The sequence below is a fragment of the Ovis canadensis genome, chromosome 2 (assembly GCF_042477335.2).
Source record: "Ovis canadensis isolate MfBH-ARS-UI-01 breed Bighorn chromosome 2, ARS-UI_OviCan_v2, whole genome shotgun sequence".
Classification (NCBI taxonomy): domain Eukaryota; kingdom Metazoa; phylum Chordata; class Mammalia; order Artiodactyla; family Bovidae; genus Ovis; species Ovis canadensis.
This window is the reverse complement of record NC_091246.1, coordinates 84828363-84854308: the sequence shown is the minus strand read 5'-3', so window position 1 is coordinate 84854308 and position 25946 is coordinate 84828363. Positions and strand designations below refer to the sequence as shown.

The 25946-nt window shown below is 38.0% G+C and overlaps 1 protein-coding gene across 6 annotated transcripts in view; it reads right to left on the bottom strand.

Moving 5' to 3' along the window:
• Positions 1-2873: 2873 nt before the first annotated feature.
• Positions 2874-25946, bottom strand: part of CCDC171 (coiled-coil domain containing 171) — a 345827-nt gene continuing 322754 nt past the window's right edge. For 5 of the 6 annotated variants that reach the window (XM_069576620.1, XM_069576618.1, XM_069576617.1 and 2 more), the window contains one exon: positions 2874-5309. In XM_069576620.1, coding sequence (XP_069432721.1) covers positions 5088-5309 — 222 coding nt within the window. In that variant the 3' untranslated portion in view covers positions 2874-5087. Of the gene's footprint in view, positions 5310-13608; positions 13692-25946 lie in introns of all 6 variants that reach the window. The other variant, XR_011254379.1, reaches the window with a different exon arrangement.

Below are 25946 nucleotides of genomic sequence, written 5' to 3'. Positions count from 1 at the left end.
AAGGCAGAGGAACCAGAGATCAAATTGCCAACATCCACTGGATCATCAAAAAAGCAAGAGAGTTCCAGAAAAACATCTATTTCTGCTTTATTGACTATGCCAAAACCTTTGACTGTGTGGATCACAATAAACTGTGAAAAATTCTGAATGAGATAGGAATACCAGACCATCTGACCTGCCTCTTGAGAAATCTGTATGCAGGTCAGGAAGCAACAGTTAGACTGGACATGGAACAACAGACTGGTTCCAAATAGGAAAAGGAGTGTGTCAAGGCTGTATATTGTCACCCTGCTTATTTAACTTATATGCAGAGTACATCATGAGAAACGCTGGGCTGGAAGAAGCACAAGCTGGAATCAAGATTGCCGAGAGAAATATCAATAACCTCAGATATGCAGATGACACCACCATTATGGCAGAAAGTGAAGAGGAACTAAAAAGCCTCTTGATGAAAGTGAAAGAGGAGAGTGAAAAAGTTGGCTTAAAGCTCAACATTCAGAAAACGAAGATTATGGCATCTGGTCCCATCACTTCATGGGAAATAGATGGGGAAACAGTGGAAACAGTGTCAGACTTTATTTTGGGGGGCTCCAAAATCACTGCAGATGGTGACTGCAGCCATGAAATTAAAAGACGCTTACTCCTTGGAAGAAAAGTTATGACCAACCTAGATAGCATATTCAAAAGCAGAGACATTACTTTGCCGACTAAGGTACGTCTAGTCAAGGCTATGGTTTTTCCAGTGGTCATGTATGGATGTGAGAGTTGGACTGTGAAGAAGGCTGAGAGCACCGAGGAATTGATGCTTTTGAGCCGTGGTGTTGGAGAAGACTCTTGACAGTCCCTTGGACTGCAAGGAGATCCAACCAGTCCATTCTGAAGGATATCAGCCCTGGGATTTCTTTGGAAGGAATGATGCTAAAGCTGAAACTTCAGTACTTTGGCCACCTCATGCGAAGAGTTGACTCATTGGAAAAGACTCTGATGCTGGGAGGGATGGGGGCAGGAGAAGGGGACGACAGAGGATGAGACGGCTGGATGGCATCACTGACTCGATGGACTGAGTCTGAGTGAACTCCGTGAGTTGGTGATGGACAGGGAGGCTTGGCGTGCTGCAATTCATGGGGTCGCAAAGAGTCGAACAAGACTGAGTGACTGAACTGAACTGAACTGGGTCCTTTGAAAGGTAAGGATAAATGTTACTCTTCTTCACATTACTAGTCATACAGAGGGAGGGGTGTGTTTTATGCAATCAATGAATAAATGATCTAGATTTCATACCAAAACACACTTCTGAAAATTATTCCTAACTAATGATGAAATTAAAAAAAATTTTTTTTGTCCTCTTTAAAAACTGCTAATTATTTCTTGAAGTCAGGCCTGGCAAAGTAGAAGTAACGTGGGCTTTGGAGTTATAACTCTGGACTTAGTAATTACTAGGTTCTGTGATCTTAGGTAGTCAAATGCTTAACAATTTAGATGCTCAGTTACTCATCTATAAGATGGTAATGGAAATACCCAAGAGGTTTATATGTGAGTACATTAGAGTTTTGCTATAAGAGCTGGCATAGAATAATTGCTCAACAAATATCAGTTACTTTCCACTTTTTATATTAAAAAAGTCGTGTATAAAAAGTGCATAGTAAAATAAGATCGATTTACCATTGTTTAGTATTGTCTATAGAATGAATTCAGATATAACTTGTAAATATACTTTTTTGGGGGGGCAGTGCCACATGCTGGGGGATCTTAGCTTCCTAACCAAGGATCAAACTCAGACCTCCTGCAGTGGAAGTGCAGAATCTTAACTACTGGATTGCCATGGAAGTCACCTCTAACTGGTAAATAAAGTAACATGAAAATAGTAATGCTCTCATTGAGCACTTGATAACAGATATTATAAACGTGAAATAAATAGTGTTGCCAAGTTTAGTAAAGTTAGACATTTTGGTAAAGTTATCATTCTACTATTTAAGAGGCTATTTACCTTTGTCTTTAAATCATCACTGAATTGGCAGTTATCTGAATTGGCTTCCCTGATAACTGAGTTGGTAAAGAATCTGCCTGCAATGCAGGAGATCCCAGTTTGATTTCTGGGTTGGGAAGATCCCCTGGAGAAGGGAAAGGCTATCTATTCCAGTATTCTGGCCTGGAGAATTCCATGGACTACAGTCCATGGGGTCACAAAGAGTCAGACACGACTGAGCAACTTTCACTTTCTGGCAATTCTCTCAATTTCATACACCTCTCTGCATTCATATTACATCAGTCTAAAATGTTTATGTTAAACATGCTGGCAAAAAACTTCAATAAGTAAGCATGATTTAGGTGCCAAAACAATAACTTTAAGAATCCCTTTGATGGTGATGGACGATACAGTATTTTTCTAGATCACAGAAAGTAAGAAAATCTACATACTAAAGGGTAAAGTAAAAATTCTCTTCCCTTCCAAAAATATTTGAAGTTGTCCTCCTGAGAAAAGTCTACTTTATACATCATTCTTAAGGAAGTAAAGAAGCTGATAGAGCAACCATCCTCGTCAACACAACACAGATCTCAAATATGCAGCGATTGGTCACTGAGGTGCTCAGAAGCAGTCTAGAGTTTCTCAGATCTCCATAGGATATGTCATTAAATCTTCTCCTCCTGCTGGGTCTGACTTCTGGGGAAAAAAGCATATGGTATAAAAATTACTATATTTGGTAGTGAATACTAATGATTGCTCAGAAGGCTCATCCTTCAGTCTCTATGGCCTTTAGCATCTAGTTGGATACAAATGTGACATGCTTTGATTTGATTTAATAATCTTTTTGAATTTATAGTTCAGAATTAATTATATAAAGTTTATCTATAAAATCAGATATTCACATTAATGGAGAGACATATACATTTATTTCTGGTGTTATCCCATTAACAGACTGTAAAATTAAGGCGAGAAGACCAAGGTCTGTCCAAGGCAAAATTTACAAAGGTGCTCCTTCCCCTTTAATTACTAGGATATGGAAACAGATTTAACACAAACATACACACACCAGACATATATGTGATGTAAGGTGACACTGTTTTTCTACAGTGTGAGAACTAGAAGCTCAATGATGTCATATGAACCATATTTGATACCTATATTGCCAATAGATTAATTACTATATGGAATGGCAAAAGAAAGTACTTTTAAACATGCAGAAATTATTCTATGATCTACATAAAAACAACAGCATTTTCTGTGTTATAATAAATTTGCAAGTTGAATTTCATACATGTTATATTACATTACACAGGGCATGTCCTTTAATATTCAAAACCCAGAATGGTTAATAAAAAGAACTCCAAGGAAAAAATTGAGAGAAATTTGGTTAAAGATGTTATTTTACTTCATAGAAATAGCTTTCTGGTGATTTATATAAAGCTTATTATATTGGCCCAGTACTATGAGAATACACAGTATGACAGTAATAGTGCTGTGTTATCTCAGATGGTGTAAATCACTTGGTTGATTTGGCTAATACGTAAATAGTACACCAATTTTATTTACCAAGGCCAATTAATAAATTCTTAAAAACTGGGTATATTTGAATCAAATGTCACTGTTAAGTTAAGACAATACAGATTCCATAATACATACTGTTGTTTTCTAATGTATCTATAATGAAACTCCATAATGAAACGTAATATAAAATATGGATTTTTGTATTAAAACTCTTCATCAGAAAGTACAGCTCACATCAGAAGTTAATATCACTGGGGAGTTAAATGATTAAAACAAAAACAAATAACGTATTACAAATAGCCTTTTGTTCTTCACTTACTATGATGCAAACTGCAAGGATTTAACCTTTAAGGGTTAAAGAGTTTAATCAATGTCAATGTCTGATCTTCTGAAGGCGATAAAGAACAGTCTGTCTAGCGATACCCAACAGAACATCACTTTGTCAAGCCACAAAGCACCCAAAAGCTTGTCAAGTAAGTTCCTAGAAACCTCTTTGTGGTTAGAACTCAGCTCCTTCTTGCTTGACCTATTATTTGATATTTGACCACTTGGTTGCAAGACACTTGCTCTTTCTAGCTGAAATGTCACTGGGGCATCTTGTCAGCTCCCCGACATCTCGGCCTGACATACAATTTTACTTTTGTGTGCTACAAGGCAGAAAATGCAGGGCAATGGCCTTGTTTTAAATTCTGTCAGCATCAAAGATGGGCGTCACTCTTGGGTCCTACCAACCACACAAACAAAAAAGGAGTCTATTTTGAAGGTCAAAACAGCCATTACCTTGAAGTTTTTCAGCTTATTCTAAATATGTTATGTGCTGTACTGGTGTGGGAACTGTCCTTAAAAAGTGCCTAAAAGCACCACAGACATCTTCCCAGCACAAGTGCTCGACTTACTTATCAAAAGCAGGCTTGCTAAAAAGGAGGTGTTTTCAATGCCTGCAGGGACCAGATGCAGCAGTTAACTTAACTTGTTCAAATGGGCAAGTGGTATCATGCAGCTTTACAAGGAGCAACCTGACCTTCTCACATCGACCAGGAGTGACATTATTGTGCAGGAGGAGAAGCAGTCACATCATTTCTGTTTTGCACAACCTGCTTAAAGTTTGCAACTAAATGCTTGTCTTCAGTTGAGCTGACAAGAGAGAAGAGGGGGCTCAGTGAACCATGGCAGGGCTGCCAGGAAATGACAGGAATCATTGGCATACATTTCAAATAGCTCTCTCAATCCTATTAAAGTATTGCAGTCCTGCTTTAAAATAGACAAGTATGAAACAACTTTGATAGATAGAGACTAAAATGGCTTATTGATTTTTTTAAGTCTGAAGGAAATTACCTAAAATGTGTCATTCTTTAACATTTAAAAATATGTTACATAAAAATGAGTAACTGTGATAATAAATAAAACTTAGAGGGGAAAAAAGTTGGTTATTTCATTATTCGAGGAGACATAGATACCTGAACACATCAAGATATTACACAATTTTTAAAAACCCATGGCCACTTGAGCTGAAACAAAATTCAACTGATAAGAAAATCCCCCATCACAACAATTTTAATTGTACTGTTAACTTTTCCTGCATGCTTTTTATTTCATAAAGTCATAATCCAATCTGAGCTGGTCGCTTGGCAGTAGCAGACATTGTCACTGGAGACGATTGAGAAGATGCCAGGGGCGCAGGGTTTATAAGTGTTTCCTTTAAGAAAGTGTAAGTTGTGTCAAGTTCAGCTTTCAATGGCAAAAAATCCCCAACATCAATTGTGTCAGCAGGAAGAGCAGCTCTTGAAGGAATGGAGAGATTTGAATGGTCCCGTGATCCTGTCTATGATACAAAAAGAAGAGAACAATAAACATAGAATTGAAAACTCAAACAGAGTCTAAACCCATAAACAGAGAAGTGGACTAAGAATCATAATATGAAATGGGGTGGAAACAGCGATTTAAATAATCTATATGATAATATATAAATATTAAATTATTTTCCAAGTTGTGATTGAACCTCATTTGTTCTATATCATAAACTTGCTGGGACATCAGGAATTGGGCTAAACACTAAAACTTTGTAGAAAACTTTTATCAAGTTATTGAATCAAAAAGTCAGTACAATCAGGCATTTTTGCCTCTTCTTCCATCCACTGGCAAATTACAGAAACCAATTCTAATAATAATGTTTATTTCATTATGCTCTATATTCATGTGTGTGTGCTGAGTCGTTCAGTCATGTCTAACTCTCTGCGACCCTCTGGACTGTAGCCCACCAGGCTCCTCTGTCCAGGGGATTTTCCAGGCAAGAATACTGGAGTGGGTTGCCATTTCCTCTTCCAGGGGATCTTTCTGATCCAGGAATCAAACCTGCTTCTCCTGCATTGGCAGGTGGATTCTTTACCACTAAGTTCACCTGGGAAGCTCTCTATAATATATGCTATATAATTGGGAGATTAGACTGCTTAGAAAATTCATAACTATGAATATTTGTGTGTTTAAGTTATCACCCTGACTTATTTAATTGAACAATACAGCAGAAAGAAAAACAAGTCAATCCTTGCACCCTATGGAAAATAGCATACCAACATATAAAATGCCAATGAAATGAACTATTTGTCTTTACCTTTAATAATACTGCCACCACCCTGTTTTAATGACGACTATTCTATTATAAGCATTTGGAAACCATATATCAAGATATGGGAATGCAACATGAAAACAGTTTGTCACATATTTTAAAACATTACTGCTACCCAGAAACTGTTGGAAATCAAACTTAAGAAACCCACACACTCATGAAATACTTAAAAACATAATTAATATTTTATTGAATCTATACATTTAAGTCTTAAGTAACAGCAGTAAACAGTAATTAACCCTTAACATAAATGAAGTCTTACTAGTAAAGCAGATAGGTGTTACTTTATGGCATTTATAGATAGGAGAAAAACAGCAATCAATTGTATGTCAGAATTTTCCAGATTCCCAGTAAATAAATGTTGCTGAAATAATAAGTCTAGTCCTAAGTGTCTCCATTAAAAAACACATTTATATTGCAGAGGTTTTAATAACAAAACATCTTTTTGGTAGATTCTCTTAAGGTTTTGACAACAAAACAGCATGAATGCTAAGGATCTGCTTTATTATGTCATATTATACAAAACCATTTCTACATGTGAAAGCATGAAGGAAGCAATCTCTGGCTTCAGAAACATATTAGAAATTCAACTGTTGTATGCGTTACTATTTTTGTGGATTTTTTTTAAAACTACAACTGGAGAAAAATCAATGACTGCATCTAACACCTAGTTCAGCAATTTTCTTTGATCTCCGTTCTTTTGATTTCTTGATTCTCCACTGCAAGCCTACAGCTGACGGAAATCATCTCTTTTTCTGCTGTAAGTTAAAAAGAAAAAGAAAAAAAAAAACCCACCTAAAATGGCCACTCAAATGGCTTTATGAAGGAGAGGATTTAGCTTATCCTTGCTGAAAGAAAAGAACTCCCAAGGTCATATGTTGACCCTGCCTAGAAGCGCCGATGAGATTTCACTTGCACAACCTTAATGGGTGACCAGATCAGTTCAGAACCAGAACAGAGGCATCTCATTACATCAGAGGCCGGAGGTATAGATTCCTGCACTTTTCCTGCTGCTAGAACCATCTTTGGTGATTTTTTTTTAGCCCTGCGTCTGAATTGGCAGCATTATTACTTGATCGATTTTGCTGCTGTAAAGACTACAGTGCCATCTGCTAACTGATTCTGCCAGAACTGGGGGTAAGAGGGACAACGGAAGAGCAGGAGATGGTGGGGGTGATTCTCTTCATAATAAAAGTCAGAGCAATCGTACTATTTATTATGATCAAAGAGTATTGGCAGGCAAGCCTTCAACAAGTTTCTTGTTACATCTTTATACTTCAGGTTCTGGTTTAAGAAAACTGTATATGTGCAGAATCAGACCAAGGAAGCTCAGCTACTCTCTGAGAAAATCTCCTCCTTGATGCTTTCGACTAGAGAAAGATAATTGTGCCAAACTGACCAACCACTCCTGTTAGATATATCTTACTCAAATCCATATTCTGTACTTGAAATTTCCTTTTCTGTTCTTATGAGTCCATCGACCTAACATTACAGGAAAGGTCTTTAACTGCTCACTTTTAAACTCTACAAAGGGGCGCCTCTTTTACTTTTTCTAGTCTTACTTTTTCTTATGTCTATTTTCCATCATGTAGCCTGAAAGCATTTTTTATTTCTAATATAAATTTTTTGACCAAATAATCTTGAAATTGGGATACTGAGTATGTCTTTGGTATTTCAAACCAGAGTCTCACTTTTTGTGTACCTGAGATTCTGATTTGAAACACTAAAGAAATAATACATCCTAAACATGGGAAACAACATTAAAAAGAAGAGATTTCTGTATCATACAGCAAATCCCCACTGGCTCTCTATCTTACATATGATAATGCATATGTTTCAAGACTACTCTCTCAATTTGCCTCACCTGCTCCTTCCCCTGCTGTGTCCACAAGCCTGTTCCCTAGGCCTGCATCTCTATCTGGTGCTCTGTGACAACCTAGAGGGGTGGGATGGGGTGACAGCTGGAGGAGGTTCAAGAGGAAGGGGACATATATATATTTATGGCTGATTCATGCTGTGGTGTGGCAAAAGCCAACACGATACTGTAAAGCAATTATCCTCCAATAAAGATTTTTTTAATGGAAAAAAAGAAGAGATTTCTTTGAAGATTTGCACCCCTCGAAACACAAACCCTCCATCAAGTAAACAGACTTACTTTTGTGTAAATGAAAATAATTGTTTTTCTGTTACTGAGGTCATGTGCTATACTGCATGTACTGCTAGAAAATAATATTTTCCATGACATACAATAAAACTTGATTTTAAGTCACTTAATAGCTTATAAGCAAACTAGCAAAACTTCTGGTGAGATCTTGATTTGAAAATATGATGTTAAAATAACAAGTAAATATGTTGTAAATAATATTCAGAAATATAACACTTTTAATATAACACAGAGAGTAAGAGGCAGTTAAATAACTTTTTATCAGAGACCATTAAAAGTTAATATTCACCATCTGATATTATATTTTAAATCTGTGGTCATTTAAGCTACTTTTTAAACTGCTGAGGTGTTCTGATAGTCTCTCATGTAAATCAAAATTTAGGCAATTTTTTAAAAAGAAATTAGCTACCTGAAATAAAAGCTAGGTGTCATGTGAATCTTTATGGAGGCACTTTTATTTACTTAATAAGCTGTAAATGATTCTATTTGAGCTGTTATAGTCCATCAGTTAAATATATATTCACAATACAAAATGTGTCTACTAAATTTCTGTATTTTAAAAATCTTATGAAATATAGTAATTAGACATGTCCATTAACCATTTTTCAAGACTTTAATATCTCCATTTTCTAAAGGTGTTTTTTAACAACAAAAATAAATATAACACTAGTGTAATAATAAGATAATGACTAAACTGTCTATATATCAAAGTCACTTTGCAGACCAAGGCTTCTAAAACAATGACTATCTCTAAGCCATCTGTCTCCTGTGCAGCATTTACGATAAAGTTAAGTCTTCCAGAATCTAGTAGTATAAAAAATGAGGAGTGATTTAATTTAGTAAGCCTGAATAGTATTGCAAGGAGATTATGCCAGGCAAATAGTATGGTGAAAGGAGTATTGGACTAGAGATCAGAAGACTATATTTTTTCCCTCCCAGTTCTGTTACAATTCAGCTGTGTCATTTAGGTGAGTGAATTAGTACTCCTAGGTCTCACTTACTTTGCCTAAAAAAATGAAGAGCAGATGATACCATTCTAATGGCAGAAAGTGAAGAGGAACTGAAGAGCCTCTTGATGAGAGTGAAAGGGGAGAGGGAGAAAGCTGACTTAAAATGCAACATCCAAAAAACTAAGATCATGGCATCTGGTCCCATTACTTCATGGCAAATAGGTTGGGGGGAAAGTGGAAACAGTGACAGATTTTATTTTCTTGGCCTCCAAAATCATGATGGATGATGACTGCAGCCATGAAATTAAAAGACGCTTGCTCCTTGGAAGAAAACCTATGACAAACGTAGACAAAAGTATTAAAAAACAGGGACATCACTTTGCTGACAAAGGTCCAGAGTAGTCATGTATGGATGTGAGAGTTGGGCCATAAAGAAGGCCTAGCATCAAAGAATTGATGCTTTTGAACTGTGGTGCAGGAGAAGACTTTTGAGAGTCCCTTAGACTGCAAGGAGATCAAATCAGTCAATCTTAAAGGAATTCAACCCTGAATATTCATTGGAAGGACTGATGCTGAAGCTGAAGCTCCAATACTTTGGCCACCTGGTACAAAGAGCTGACTCACAGGAAGAAACCCAAATGCTGGGAAAGACTGAGGACAGGAGGAGAAGGGGGCAAGAGAGGATGAGATGGTTGGATGGCATTACTGACTCAATGGACATGAGTCTGAGCCAGCTCCAGGAGGTAGTGAAGGACAGAGAAGCCAGGAGTGCTGCAATTCATGGAGTTGCAAAGAGTTGGATATGACTTAGTAACTGAAGAACAGGACTCTTTCTAGCTCTGAAGTTCTACATGTCCACCATGATTCCAACCCATGATGATGTATGGCATAAGGTGAACACCTAACTTTTGTGAATACCATTAACCCATAAATCAGAGTTCCTAAACATAATTCTTCAGATTTTGAGAGGATATAGATGGGCCGCTCTTAAGGGGAAGGAATACATACTGCAGATGATTCTTTAAAAAAGCCAAATAGATAATAAAATGAGCCATAGTTTAGATGAGGTAGCTACATTCAATTAAATTCTGTGATACATTTTTTATTACTTTGACCTCCATGATGATGTTTTAAGCTCTGTAAATTATTGACTGATTTTAAGTAGAGTACGCAGCTCTACATAAACTGATGAAGGAATCAAAGTACCCACAAGAGGGCCTTATGAAGAGGCTCCCTCGCCATTTCTACTTTAGCTCCTAATACGTTCTTATCACTAGAGTCTTAGTAATCAGAACACAGAATTTTCTTCCTTCTGAATGCTTCAAGTTAGATAACCAAATTTTACCTATTTTCCACTTTTGCCATTAGGCCTCACAGGATACTACAGTTTATACAGTCAGATTTGACAATAATTACGTGTATAGTTTTCTCTTGTGGAATGCTTAGTTATGCACCTCAGATATCTGTCTATCTATCTGTTTATTCATTAAACCACACACACATATACATATACCTGATAAATATAGCTACACACATATACTTGCTATACATGTATATGTGTATATATAAACATATACAAATATATATATATATATATATATATATATGTATACACCCTTCTAGCACATTATTAAATATTTATTCCCTGGAGTCATCAATTATAACTTTGAGTTACCAATACCAAACATGTAGAAATATTTTACACATTCCTCCCTCCGTAAGTTATTACAACCTTAGTACAGACCAGTTTCATCTTTAGCTCACTAACAAGATAGGCTAGGTGGGGATATGTGAGTCAGCAGGGCCCTGTAAAACAGTCTCCAGAGAGAGAGAGAACACAATCTGAGAAGTTTAGACACTTAGAGATTAAAAAGGAAGGGCAACCATAAAGGGAGAAACAAATCAGAAAAGAGAGGTAGAAGATACTAATAACCAACTCGATTCACATCACAGCAATTTACTCCTCAAGCAGACAGTTCACATTCGTTTGAAAGCCAGAGTTCTTAAGTCAGTCTGGTTCAGTTTCAGCCTCAACGACTTGGTTAATGTGGTAGATTAATTAGATTATGCCTTCCTTATAAGCATGCTCTTTGCCATGTGACCCTGCAGTTGTCTGCAGCCTGGTTCACAAGCACACTGTTGCCCTACCCAGCTAGTCTAGCATTTCCTCACTTGTACTCTATAATCTGCTTACATGGACTTGCAGATTTTTACATAGGCTTGAGGCTTCCCTGATAGCTCAATTGGTAAGGAATCCATCTGCAATGCAGGAGACCCCAGTTCAATTCCTGGGTCGGGAAGATCTGCTGGAGAAGAGATAGGCTACCCACTCCAGTATTCTGGCCTAGAGAATTCCGTCCATGGGGTCGCAAAGTCGGACACGGACACGAGTGAGTGATTTTCACTTCACTTCACTTTACATGGACTTGTGAGTCAGGAAATGAGATGTTCCATAGCTCACACCTGCCTCTGGTCTGTTCACTGTCTGGTATACACCTCTATCCTTTGTGGGATGAGTGTGCCTTCTCTACCTTTCAGACTCTGCCAAGGTTCTCCTCCTTGTAAGCCCTTTTCAACTCATTGCCACACACTTCCCCAACTGCTGTGAGCTGCTACATTCAATCACATGTTGGCATTCCTTTGTGAACATTTATTTTTCTGTTTTCACTTACTTGTATTCATTCATCTCCCCAGAAAACTATAAGCACCTAGGGTAATGGAATCATGACTTTGTATTCCTAGCACTTAGAAGAGTATCTGAAAATAAGATTTCCAACTGATGAATGAATGAACAAACCACTCATGTTATTATTTCATGATTTTGGTTTTATATTTTGTATTTGGTTATTTCACATATATACAGATTATGTCACAATTAAAAGTAGCACAGTGCACTGGAAAGAATTCAGGCTTTGAAGCTGAAGAGGCCTCGGGTTTTGAGTCTGCCGTGTACTCACTATGTAATCTAAGACATGTTTCTTAACCTGTTTGAGCCTGCATCTTATCCATTATATATGAAGACTAATCCTTTATGGAGCTGTTACAAGGATTAAATGAAATAATCTACAAAAAAAATGCATAACATACAGTAGCTCCCCTTTGCCTCTCTTTCTACTCTTCTCAAGTGATAATAAATTCCAAATTTTGAACTAACATGTATGAACATAAATGTCAGGCACTGTGCTATGTTCAGCTTTACAGGCATTATCTCAACTCTCATAGCCACTCAATGGGAAGGTACTACTACTCTTCATTTTATAGTCAAAGAACCAGGGATCACAAGAGTGGCAAGCACTGGTCCATGTTGCACAGCTTGTTAAGTGGTGCAAAGGGATCTGACTCTTGATCCATGATTCTTCTCCCCTTATGCCTGGCCACCACCTTACCACATCACCCAAAGAAGACACAGCCTCAGGCTTATTCATATCCAGAGCTATTTCATAAAGACAGTAAGGGCTCAACAAATCTCTGTGAAAGTGGAAAAGAAAAGCACGTAGGTTGTACTAGAGGTTAAAAATAGATGTTTCGTTTCTTATAGTCCACTTGAATATCCACAGTACTGGAGTAAATGAATAGATTTTATGACATTTACATAAAATAAAAGTTCTAGCCCTTTCACCAGAGAAGCTTGTATGTTGCTACATTCAGAGATTACACTCAGCGCTGAAGTTTTAAATTACACCATAACAGTTAAACTTTAATTTTAAATTGCTTTAAAGATGTCTTGTGCCTGACAAGATAACAATTCCCATTTCCTTCTCTTGGATGTTTAGACTTCCTGACATGATTGAGGTTGGAAAAAGAGTCAAAGAATTTTCCCAGATGGCTTTTGTTCTTCCTTTTCTTATATTCCTTCACACCCCTGTGCTCCCAGACTGCTCCTTTCCCGGCAATTCTGATACACCTGACAGTAGAGAATACTAGAAATGGCCAGAAAATTCAAAAAAGACCATTTCCCCCCTGATCTTAAGAATATAAATTTTTCAAACAATCAGAGAGAATGTGAAAAGTAAATATATCCATACACTCATGTATATTAAAAAGGGACAAAAATTGGATAAATAAAAATGTATGCTTAATTAATTGAATTAATTGAATAAATAAACTTAATAGAAAATTGCCATTGCAAAACTGAAATGAAAAGCTGATAAAATATATGCAACACATATGAGAGCCATAGGGTAGTTTTCTTAAATTACAAAAAACTTATGAAAATCAAGAAAAAGAAGAACCTAATTAGAAAATAGGCTTTGGATAGTGCATTTATTAATACTGGATTCAGCTGTAACAGGAAACTCAAAATGTCAGTGGCTTTAACAAGACAGGAGTTTATTCCTCTCTGATATAGCTATATGGAGCTACCAGGAATCCAGACTGCTTCTACCTTGGGTTCCACAGTCTCAGTATGTGGCTTCCACCTCCAGGATCCAAAATGGTTGTTCAAGTTCCAGCCATTATGTCTGCATTCTAGCCAGAAGAAAGAAGGACAGTAAAGGAGAAGGTATCACTTACATTTGAAAACATCTCCTAAAATCAGAGTACTTTTGTTTACAACCCATTGGTTAGAATTTAGCCATGTGGCTAACTTAGTTTCAGGGAAGTCTGAAAAATACAGCTTCCCCCTGCCCTTGAATGGCCTGGGTAATAGTAAGAGGTTCAATTACAAAGAAAGAATGAGAAAAGAGGTCAGGAAACCACTGACAGCCTTCACCTCAGATATATATTGGCTGCTTGGTGGAGGGCAGAGAAATACAATAACCAATAAACATATAAAAAAAAGAGGTAAACCTCATTCACAATTAAAGAAACGCAACACAAAATGTGACAGTGAAAGCTTACTTTTTGCCTATAAAATAGCCGAAAATTTAGATGTCTGATGAAACCCACTGCTAAGAGAGGGAAACAGGCAAGTTCCTACCACATAGGCTGGGCTGTACTCTGGTGCAAACTTTTGGGAACACAAAACTTAAATTGTACCTGTTTTTGATTCAGTAATTCCACTGTTAGACATTTCTTCTATGGCTACACCCACAGAAGCTCACCAAGATAAGCATACAGACACATTCATCAAAGAATTCTTTTAGAAAAACACTTTCAAAATGAAACTGAAGTGTTAAGTGCCAAGTATGATACAATCATATAATACAACAATTTTGAAAACTGATGTAAATATGTAAATACTGATGTAGAAATACATCCAAGTGAAATAAGATTCAAAACAGTGCACGCCCATGTGCACGCACATGCGTGTCTGTGTGTGTGTATAAAGAGAAAGAACCCATTTGTATGAAAAAATACATAAATAAGTACAGGGAATTCCCTGGCAGTCCAGTGGTTAGGACTTTGTGCTTCCACTACAAGGAGCTTGGTTCAATCCCTGATTGGGGAACTGAGATCCCACATGCTGCACAGAGCAGCCAAAAAATAGTATAAACACATACATGTATACATATATCTTTTCTTCTTTCTGGAAAGAGAATCACAGAAACTGCTAACTGTTTATAGAAAAGGAGAATAAACTGGAGAATATATTATAAGGGAAAAGCTTTGAAAGTCCAAAATATTTTATTTCTGTGTTTTTTTATCTTTAAAACTACTGAATCACGATCAAAGGTTTTAAACTGGCAGTTCACCAAAGTCAAAATACAACTGATGAACAAACAAATGGGAAACATGGTAACTGCCAATAGTAATCAAAAATATAAGGGAAGTGAGATGTTCATTACCAATCAAAATTCAATTTAAAAATTGTGGTAATTGATGTTCGTGAAGGCATTAAAAAACAGGCATTCACAAATTGCTAGTGATGTACAAACTGATTGAACCATTTGGACTATAACTTGGCAACTGTCTTGAAATAGTTAAAGCCATTGACCCAACAATTCCATTTATGATTAGTTTCTTTTTTTTTTTTTAGTTTTTTATTTTTTAAATTTTAAAATCTTTAATTCTTACATGCGTTCCCAAACATGAACCCCCCTTCCACCTCCCTCCCCATAACATCTCTCTGGGTCATCCCCATGCACCAGCCCCAAGCATGCTGCATCCTGCGTCAGACATAGACTGGCGATTCAATTCTTACATGATAGTATACATGTTAGAATGCCATTCTCCCAAATCATCCCACCCTCTCCCTCTCCCTCTGATTCCAAAAGTCCATTATACACATCTGTGTCTCTTTCCCTGTCTTGCATACAGGGTCATCATTGCCATCTTCCTAAATTCCATATATATGTGTTAGTATACTGTACTGGTGTTTTTCTTTCTGGCTTACTTCACTCTGTATAATCGGCTCCAGTTTCATCCATCTCATCAGAACTGATTCAAATGAATTCTTTTTAACGGCTGAGTAATACTCCATTGTGTATATGTACCACAGCTTGCTTATCCATTCATCTGCTGATGGACATCTAGGTTGTTTCCATGTCCTGGCTATTATAAACAGTGCTGCGATGAACACTGGGGTACATGTGTCTCTTTCAATTCTGGTTTCCTCGGTGTGTATGCCCAGAAGTGGGATTGCTGGGTCATAAGGCAGTTCTATTTGCAATTTTTTAAGGAATCTCCACACTGTTCTCCATAGTGGCTGTACTAGTTTGCATTCCCACCAACAGTGTAGGAGGGTTCCCTTTTCTCCACACCCTCTCCAGCATTTATTGCTTGCAGATTTTTGGATCGCAGCCATTCTGACTGGTGTGAAGTGGTACCTTATTGTGGTTTTGATTTGCATTTCTCTAATAATGAGTGATGTTGAGCATCTTTTCATGTGTTTGTTAGCCATCCGTATGTCTTCTTTGGAGAAATGTCTATTTAGTTCTTTGGCCCATTTTTTGATTGGGTCGTTTATTTTTCTGGAATTGAGCTGCATTCTTAATGTTAATAACAGACAAAAGTTAGAAATAATCTGATATTCAATAACAGAAGTACATTTAAGTCAGCTTTAGTCACTTGATGGAATATTACATGGCTATAAAATTTATGGTTATATTAACAAATAGTTGTAGAACACAGACAAACGCTGAGGCTTGACCAGGGGTCAGAAGCCTTTTTCTATTGAGGATCAGATAAACATTTCATGCTTTGCAAGCCATATGTCTCTGTTGCAACTACTAAACTCTGCTGTTGTAGCCCCAAAGCAACTATAGATAATATATATAAATGAATTAGTGTGGCCATGTTCCAATAAAACTGCATTAATGAACACTGAAATTTGAATTTACCATAATTTTCACATCATGAAATATTATTCTTTAATTCATTTTTTAAACATTTAAAAATGTAAAAACCATTCTTAGTTTACAGGCTATACAAAAACAGATGGAAAGTAGATTTGGTTCACAGGCTGTGCTTTTGCCCACCCTTGAGCAAGACTATATAAATGAAAATGAGATACACAAAATTACATAGGATACTTGTTGTGAGGTATTGAGACTGCAGGAATTTTTTCCCCTAAGCTTCTGAATTTTCCAATTATCTATAGCACTTTTATAACTAAAACTGCTTTATTGAAAAAGACTAATTTTATACATACTGAAACCCATATTTTAGTATAGTTAGGACTCTGAACTGTGTGGTCAAAATGAAATGTAATTGGTTTGTTAAAGGTCTCAGAGGGGAGGTCATGAACCAAGTGTTTTCGCAAGTTTTGAAAATCGGATTTTAATTTAGCTGAGAACACTTTCTTCCTTCAATGTTTCCAGGTATCTAACTCATATCCACCATCTGACATTAAGTACACACATATGAGTAACTCGCACCTCTGTACAAGCGTAGCTCCTCACGTGGAGTGCCTACTTACAACCTGCGTGCCTTTATTTAACTCCAAACAGCACTTCCCGCCACCAAGTTACGACTTCTGTGGTCAAAATGCACACATGTCACTCTCTCTGGGAACTATTAAGCAAAAGTTTTCTGACCACTTTTTCATTACTGAAGAATTTCCTCTTAAAGTTATAAGTCCTTTTTTATTCAATGTCAAAAATTTAGTAATATCTGGAAGCTATAAACTTAGACCTTTTAGCAGCATGTTTTTCTCTGAGTAGCAATACTGGCCATGCCCTCAGGTGAAAAAGAGCAGAAGAAGGAAGAACCATCTAAAATTGAAAGCTGTTTGAAAGAGATGGTTTTACTTAGTCTCACTAACGTGGTATCTGTCAGTCACATATTTCAACAAAATTAGCAATAAATTCGCATGTTAAAAATCGAAACCCATTTTTTCCTGCCCCTCCCTTCCAGGGCTGGTTTAAACGATGCTCCTTTGTTACTCCACTTTAATCAAACCTGAAATCCCCAGCCATTCTTCATGAAATGTTGCAAAGTCTTCATTCCCCTGCTGATGATCGAAGAGATCCGTGCTATATTCCCCAGGGCTGCTGGCCCTTCGGCCAGTGCCCCAGCTGGGCCTTTCTGGAGGGACTGGTTATCCTGAGTTAAAAGAATGTGGCCTCTCTGTTTCTCAGTGAGAGAGGAACCCTTCAGATGTAAGACAAATCATGTGATCTGGGGTTCACATCTGTGGAATGCCTTCCAATCACAACAAGCACTGGGGCATACGTTCCAAAACAAACCACTTAGCTGGCAATGACATTTCCTTTACATGATAGGCAGGAATGCTACTTCTGATAGAACCAGGCCATTTCCAGCAGTCTCAAACCAAACCCATCTCTAGGGAGAACATCTTATAGAACTGTGAGAGTAATGCAGCAACCACAAAATTCCAAAATAATAGAGCTACGGATTCCATTTCAAGAACCTACTCCCTGCATGACCAATTCCATATGATAAGACTTTCCCCAAGATAGCATCAGGACCCTAAATTAGCTCCACTCACTAATTCTTTTAATAGATATCTACTATCTATTAAAAGAATAAAATCAAAGAAGAAACTAAAATGCCTAGAAAGTGTCAGACACTGTTCAGGGTACTGGGATACAGAAGTGAATTACACACCAAAATTTTCTGCCTTTAGAGAGTTCACCTTGTCCTTGACTACCTGTGTTTGGAGTCAGTTCTTAAATTATAATTTGTTCAATACTCTATAACCACACAACTGCTTTTTTGTAGTATTACATTTTGATGGACAATGGTACTTAGAGTTTGCTAGACTAACTGTTCCATGGACACAAGCAAGGTCCCAGTAATGAGTCACATTTCCCTAGTTCTTTCCTGACCAGATCACACATGACCTCAAACTCCCTGTCAAAAGTTGCTGGGTGTCTGACATCCTTCCATCAGGCCCTGCCTCCAACGTTATTAGAGAGACTCATTGTCATATGGGCACCATCTTTACACAGACTAGCCCTCCACCCACTCTTCCCTCTGAAACCTGTGGTAACTCGGACTGGAACCCAGTGTCTCACACTGTCTGTCATAAAACATTTCTTTCAGCTTTCACCTGTAGGCATCTTTTTCTCAGAGACCAGAAGCCAGGCCATAGGCCCACACGGAGGAGAAGACCTACAGTGCGTTCTCTGCTTCTCGTCACCTCCTCTGACCACCTGCCCCCAAAACCTCCACTTGCCCTTCAACCATCACCAAGGCCCTCAGTCACATAAACTCCCCAAGAGCCTGCACACCACTTTTTTACAAAGGCCTTGATTTGTTTGAAACGCAACTCAGGTTAGGGTAGCCACAAGATAACAATTTTGACAAAGGTTTTCAAGCTCTTTTCTAAAATTGTTCATCTGTTATTCAAGTGTCTCGTCATGTTCTCTAGTCTACAAACGCACTTTTAATTTTTCTAAGCAAGTCACTCCTTCAGACTTCTCTCTTTTTTCTACTTGACCTCTACTTTATTGTATATTTACTTATTATCTGAGAATATTCAAATTTTCTCTTGAAGACAAGAAAAAATAGGACAGATGTAACTCATAACAATTGTTAAACATAGAGAATGAATCAGCCAGTAGTGTGAGATAAGAGGCAGAATCTATATGATAGGAAAAGGTATTAGTCCGGTCCCCTGCAGGACAGGCTACTCCCAGACAAACAAGAAAGAGGGAGAGATGCATCACTTCCAGATTAATGTCAGCCTCAAATTGCCCCCAATGGCTCAGCCAATAAAGAATCTGTCTGCCAATGCAGGAGAAACAGGAGATGCGGGTTTGATGCCTGGGTTGGGAAGATCCCTTGAAGAAAGAAACGGCAAGCCACTCCAGTATTCTTGCCTGGAGAATCCTATGGACAGAGGAGCCTGGTGGGCTACAGTCCATAGGGTTGCAAAGAGTCAGATACAACTGAAGCACAGAACACAGGCAAATTGCCCCCAGAGCTACAGAGAAAACCCAAAGCTGTCCAGCTGCCTAAGTGGCAAGCTACAGAGATACTGGCCAGGAGTATTTCTCAAGACAAGCGTGGATAAGTGGACCGAGGCATCTTCAGTCACCTAATCCCGCTTTCTCAGTGCTCCACCTTGGTCCCATAACCTCACGTGGAGAAGGCGGATGCAGCTGAGAGAGAGGCCATTTGAACACCTTACAAGCAAGGAACCAGAGAGTAGGGGTCTGTCCCCCTGCTGCCTCCCTACCATCTGCTTCTTGCTGTGTGTTTTAGATTGATTTGATAAACCGTGTGATTTGAGGATCCTAATTTCATCTGTGAGACCTCCTGTTCTGTGAGTTCAGGGATAACCTGCCTGCTAGAGTCCTTGGAGGCTACCATTAAGTTAAGGCAATCTCCCATAGACTCCTTTGCCCCTGAGACTAATCAAAACGCTGATCCTGAAGCAAGCCCTGCCTTCTCCTATCTCATATTCTCTTCTTCAAGCGGCTTTTTCTATTTAAAGGGAGGCTTTTTCTATTTAAAAGGAGACTTCTTCATTGGGCTTTCACAACTCACCTCAGGTATCACCTTGCCCTCAAGCCTTCCCTGAATCCAGCCTCCCTACAGTTGGGTTACAAGCCCCTTCTTGGAGTTGTCCAGACACCCCACACTGCTGCTTTTATAACAGCACGGCATCACAGTCTGCTGTGTGCTTCAGCCTGTGCTGTTTATTGTAGTAGCCACTGAGCATATGTAATTAATTTTAAATTAGTTAAATTTGAATTTCCTGTAAAATTAAAATTTCGTTCCTCAGGCACACTAACTGTCCTCCGCACGCTCGACAGCCATGACTCCAGCATCACAGTATGTCGCAGTGGTCAGCGCTGGCATGGAGTGTTCCTTCCTTGGAGGCACAGACTATTCTATCTGTGTTTGTTTCAGTATTACCAGTGGCTTGACTTGCCGCTGTTCAGTCACTAAGTCACGTCCAGCCCTTTGCAACCCGTGGACTGTAGCCTGCCCGGCTTCTCTGTCCATGGAATCCTCCAGGCAAGAATTCTGGAGTGGGTTGCCATGGCCTTCTCCAGGGGATCTCCCCAACCCAGAGATTGAACCCACATCTCCTGCATTGCCAGGTGAGTTCTTTACCTGGGAAGCCAGTGGCTTGACTAGTGACCAGTAGATCACAGCCATACCATATATTTGCTTATTTTTGACTGAATACACAGCTTCTAACCCATTTCACAATGTTTAATTTTCATTCTTTAATTCTAACTTTTTCTGATTTTTCCTTTCTAAAGTGTTCAAAGTTTCGAAAGGATTCTCACTGCTCCTTTCTGCGCTTATCTTTCTCCACCTGGTAAGTGTCATTATTGCATTTCACCTTAGGCTGCTCTGAAAGTAAAGGAAAGCAGCCTGCGACAGAAAGACAAGAGGACAGTTATCTCGGCAAGTGTGCAAGCACAAGACACCCAGGCCGGGATCCTAGTTCTCTTGGCCTAGATTTGCTGTATCAGAGCAAGACGCCTTGCTTATTCTCCTGCTTAAATTTTCAATTTCTATACTCTCTTGAGAAAAGGATTCTATTATAAGCTAAATTTGGAGGCAATCTAATTGTTTGATGTAAACCTTCAAAGTTTCCTTTGAGTTGAATGTCTATCTGCTTGGGCAGAAAAGGGGAAAAGAGGGAATTTACATTCACTTTGCTAAACATTAGCATCTTTTGTTCAATCATTTGAATGCAGGACAGTTCTGGGAAACAGCTTAGAGAACAAGAGTTGACACATACAGTGGAAAATCTTTTAAGGTGCTTGGATTCAATGAGGGAGAAAGTGAGACGCAACCATGTTTCAGCTCCCTCACTGTGCTCCAGGCTGCAGGAACTTTGTGACAGCTCTCTGTCTCTCAGCTACACTTGACTGGCTTTGGCTGACATTCAGCTGTCAGACAGCAACCCTCAACCAGGCCCCTAACATGCTCCACAGCTTCACCCAATTAACTCGCTTTCACTTGACACAGCAGCAAAAAGCTTCATAATAGGTGGTCAAGGTGCATGGCGTCTGCCTGCCCTCGACCTGCTCACACACAGCAAGATGTTTAACTACTTTCTTCTCGCCAACGTGCTCAGAACTAGGATGACTACGATTCAGTCACTCCCTCTACTGAACTGGACGAGAATCTAGGGAACAGTACAGTGATGCACTAAGAACCTGCTCAAAAACAGATCTCTAGATGACTAGAGCTAAATTTCAGATCAGTTCCGCAGGCCCTTCTGAGAAGAAGATCTGATTTTTAGATGATCAAAACTTAGTATCAACCAGCAATCAATTTATGGTTTTGCTGTCATTCAGTCGCTCAGTCGTGTCCGGCTCCCTGCGATCCCATGGACTGCAGCACACCAGGCTTCCTTGTCCTTCCCTATCTCCCAGAGTTTGCTTACTTTTCATTTACGGCTAGTATCACAAATAATAGGATGGTATTGATACAAAGATGACCTGGGATAGGAAAAACTTCTGACAAGTAAGAGCAGAAAGCTCTAGGCACAATCCAAGAGTATGGAATTCAGCCTTTGCTCACAAAAATGCACTTTCTTTGAGAAACTCAACAATTTTTTAATAAGTTTTTGTTTAGCCTTCTGTTTAGCCTTTCAGGTGAAATACACTGTACTTGAAAATAGACTTGGCTAAGAATTTATGCGAAGAGTTGACTCATTGAAAAAGACTCTGATGCTGGGAGAGATTGGGGGCAGGAGGAGAAGGGGATGACAGAGGATGAGATGGCTGGATGGCATCACTGACTCGATGAACGTGAGTCTGAGTGAACTCCGGGAGATGGTGATGGATAGGGAGGCCTGACGAGCTGCGATTCATGGGGTCGCAAAGAGTCGGACACGACTGAGTGACTGAACTGAACTGAAGAATTTAAAACTTTTATACTTATTTTGAAAAATGATCTGAGTAATTTACACATTTTCTTTCATCTCTCAATACATTCAGACCTAAGTGTATAATCAGTTTTCACTTATTTGCACGCTGAAGATCTGAAAAAAATTTTTAATGTTATGTAAAGAAAAGTAATATAAACTGTACTGTCTTTGGTTCCCTACATTTATAAAGCCATGTGAGGTAAAGAGGCCACCAAAAAGTCACTTTATGATAGGATTCCTCATTATTGACATTCAAATACAGATTCTTATAGCTGTTACCAGGATAGAGTTACGATTTCAATTCCAAGGACCCTATCAGTGATCAGAGCTGAAAATCTAATTAAAGGAATGGGAATGCTAGCCTCTAGCACCACGAACTAATTCTAGGAGAAATTTACCACTACTTTACACCAAGCAAAGCAGAGTTTAAGCATACCTTGCCATTCGATATGCGTCTGAGATGATGACCTAAGCTTTTGGAGTCAAGTCTGTAAGTAGCAGTGCTTTTGTGACATGCCTTCAAACTGAAGGAAATCTTTCTGTACATAAAATCGTATTTGTTGTTTTGAACACTGCTCACTTCTTACCAGAAGCTCAAGGCAGGGATAGATCTTGATTCAATTGCTGAGCACTTAGGAAATCACACGGCATCCATTTTATTCATCAAGTCCTGTCAATTTCTCCATCTATATTATCTGGCCACAGTCTAATCCTTCTCCATCACCACTGTTACTGACCTCATACAAGTAATTCTCACTTCTCACTTGGTCTTCTTTAATATGGCTTATCACAATTCATTGCAAGTATTCATGTATATGTCTGTCTTCTCCAAACACCTTCAGATCCCTGACAGAAGGTCCCTTATCTCATCCTATTAAGGATGTAATATAATTATATTATAATATAATGCTTCAGAGTGCCAAATGCTTAAAGCACTTTAGGTTCACAGTGCATAGGCTCAAATCTTGTACTCTATACTGGTAGTTTCTTCATCTAAAAAGTGATAATAACCCTCCTTTGATAGGACAATGAAAATTAAATTAGTAATATACATCAAGTGCTCAGCACAATGGCTAGCACATAGTAAGCCTTCAATGAATGTTGGTATTATTGTTTTTTTTTTTAATTATTCTTTTTTATTTATTTTTTTTTAATTTTAAAATCTTTAATTCTTACATGCATTCCCAAACATGAACCCCCCTCCCACCTCCCTCCCCATAACATCTCTCTGGGTCATCCCCATGCACCAGCCCCAAGCACGCTGTATCCTGCGTCAGACATAGACTGGCGATTCGATTCTTACATGATAGTATACATGTTAGAATGCCATTCTCCCAAATCATCCCACCCTCTCCCTCTCCCTCTGAGTCCAAAAGTCTGTTATACACATCTGTGTCTTTTTTGCTGTCTTGCATACAGGGTCGTCATTGCCATCTTTCTAAATTCCATATATATGTGTTAGTATACTGTATTGGTGTTTTTCTTTCTGGCTTACTTCACTCTGTATAATCGGCTCCAGTTTCATCCATCTCATCAGAACTGATTCAAATGGGTATTATTGTTATTACTCTTATTATAACATCTTTAGAACTTGGCAAAGTACACAGCACATAGGAGGTAATAAATGCATACTGAAGGAGTAATTAGGTAATAATTAGGTAATCTTTTGTTTCATTTCAGGATGATGTAAAGAATAAAAATTATTCATGAAGAATATGAATGATGGATTTAAAACTTTTAAGTTCTGATACTATCACTTTATAGAAATAAATAAGCATTGAAAATATCTAAATTTTTAAAAATCAGCAAGAATTTGAGGTTTCTTAGGTATTTTTTCTGAGCAAATAACACGCTCTTCTGAGCATAAAGAAAAAGTTTTTATTGTTTAAAAATAAACATTTTTAATTACCTTCCTTTTTTAGAGATTTGATGGCTTGCTTATTCAATATGAGGATGACCTCATTATCTACAGAATTTTTTAGGAATGTGAATAAAAGGTTTATTTGAAAGGAAGGTTTTACTTAGGATACTTTTCGAAAATGACCTTAATTTATTTTCCTTGAACACAGCTTACATTTTTCTGTCTCAAAGCTACTGAACATCTTAACCAGAAGAGGAGTTTAGATTGATATAGGCACTCTTCCTGGGCTGAAATGCACAAAAATAACAGGCCATGTTTTATAAATATTATACGTCCTTTAAGTAAAGACAGCAAAAAAACAGTTAATCCTTTAAAATTTAAAAAAGTTATTGGTATTTAAGTATAAAAAAAATTTTGCCACACTTTTCTATTTCAACTTGGTTTACAGCCACCCTAAGTAATGCCTTTTATAAAATTAAATCTCACATTAAACTTACCAACACTATTAGTTTCCCAGGGCTGCTATTACAAATTGCTCAAACTGGGTGGCTGAGAAAAACAGAAATTTATTCTCTAACAGTTCTAGAGGCTAAAAGTCTGAAACTGAGGTACTGGCAGGACTGTGCTTCCTCCCAGGACTCTCGGGAAGAATTCTCCCTTGCCCCGTCCACCTTCTGGTAGTGCCTGGAAGTCACTCCTTAGTCTGGAGCTGCCTCACTTCAGTGTCTACCTGTCTTCACGTGGCCACCTACCCTCTCTGTGTGGCTCCCCTTAAAAGGACACTGGTCACTGGACTTAGGACCTGCTCTAATCCAGTATGAAGTCATCCTAATTTAACTGATTATATCTGCAAAGGCCTTATTTCCAAATAAGGTTACATTCTGAGGTTCTGAGCAAACACAGAGGACTCTATTCAGTCTACTATCACAACTACGAACAGCATAAGAAGGAACAAATTAGGGTAATTATTCTTTTAATCTGGGGCTCAGGGTACCTATGTAGTTCTACTTCAGGCTGTTTTAGATACTAGCTCAATTATTAGCTCAGCAAAACCTTGAGGATTTCCTAAGCCCTATTAACTTCTAAAGGTCATTGTTCATAAACATCATCTCTCACTGAAGCTTTATATTTAGTCTTCAAATGTTATAAGCAAATGGAGCAAACATTTTTGGAGGCCTCGTTACATATGAAAGTGAACTAACCTTTTCCCCCTTCATTTCTAGTTGCTGAATATTTTACTTTCATTGTAAACAAAATATATTCAGAAAGCAGTAGTGTTTTTCAAGTGTATTAAATGATGCCATGATAAACACAAGCTTTTATCCAGAAGTTCAAAAAACACCCTATGAAAGAAATTTTTTAACGTCTGTGAACATTAAGGTTTCAGAAACTTTCTAATATATACACAACTATAATTTTCTAATAAATACATACAGAAATGTTTCATAACAATAATGATACACACGGGTTATTGTTCCATTATCCAAATTCATGTGATAGCAGTTTGCTGTCTCTCCCAAATCCCAAAGTAGCTTGATTTGTTAGGATCATGGTTTTCACTTTTTAAATAGACATAATTTTGTTAAAATAGGATATTATTTATGCAAAGAAATGAGACAGATTAAAATGTTAATTTTATAACTTAAGAAATAAAACCTCTGCATTCAAGGAAAAA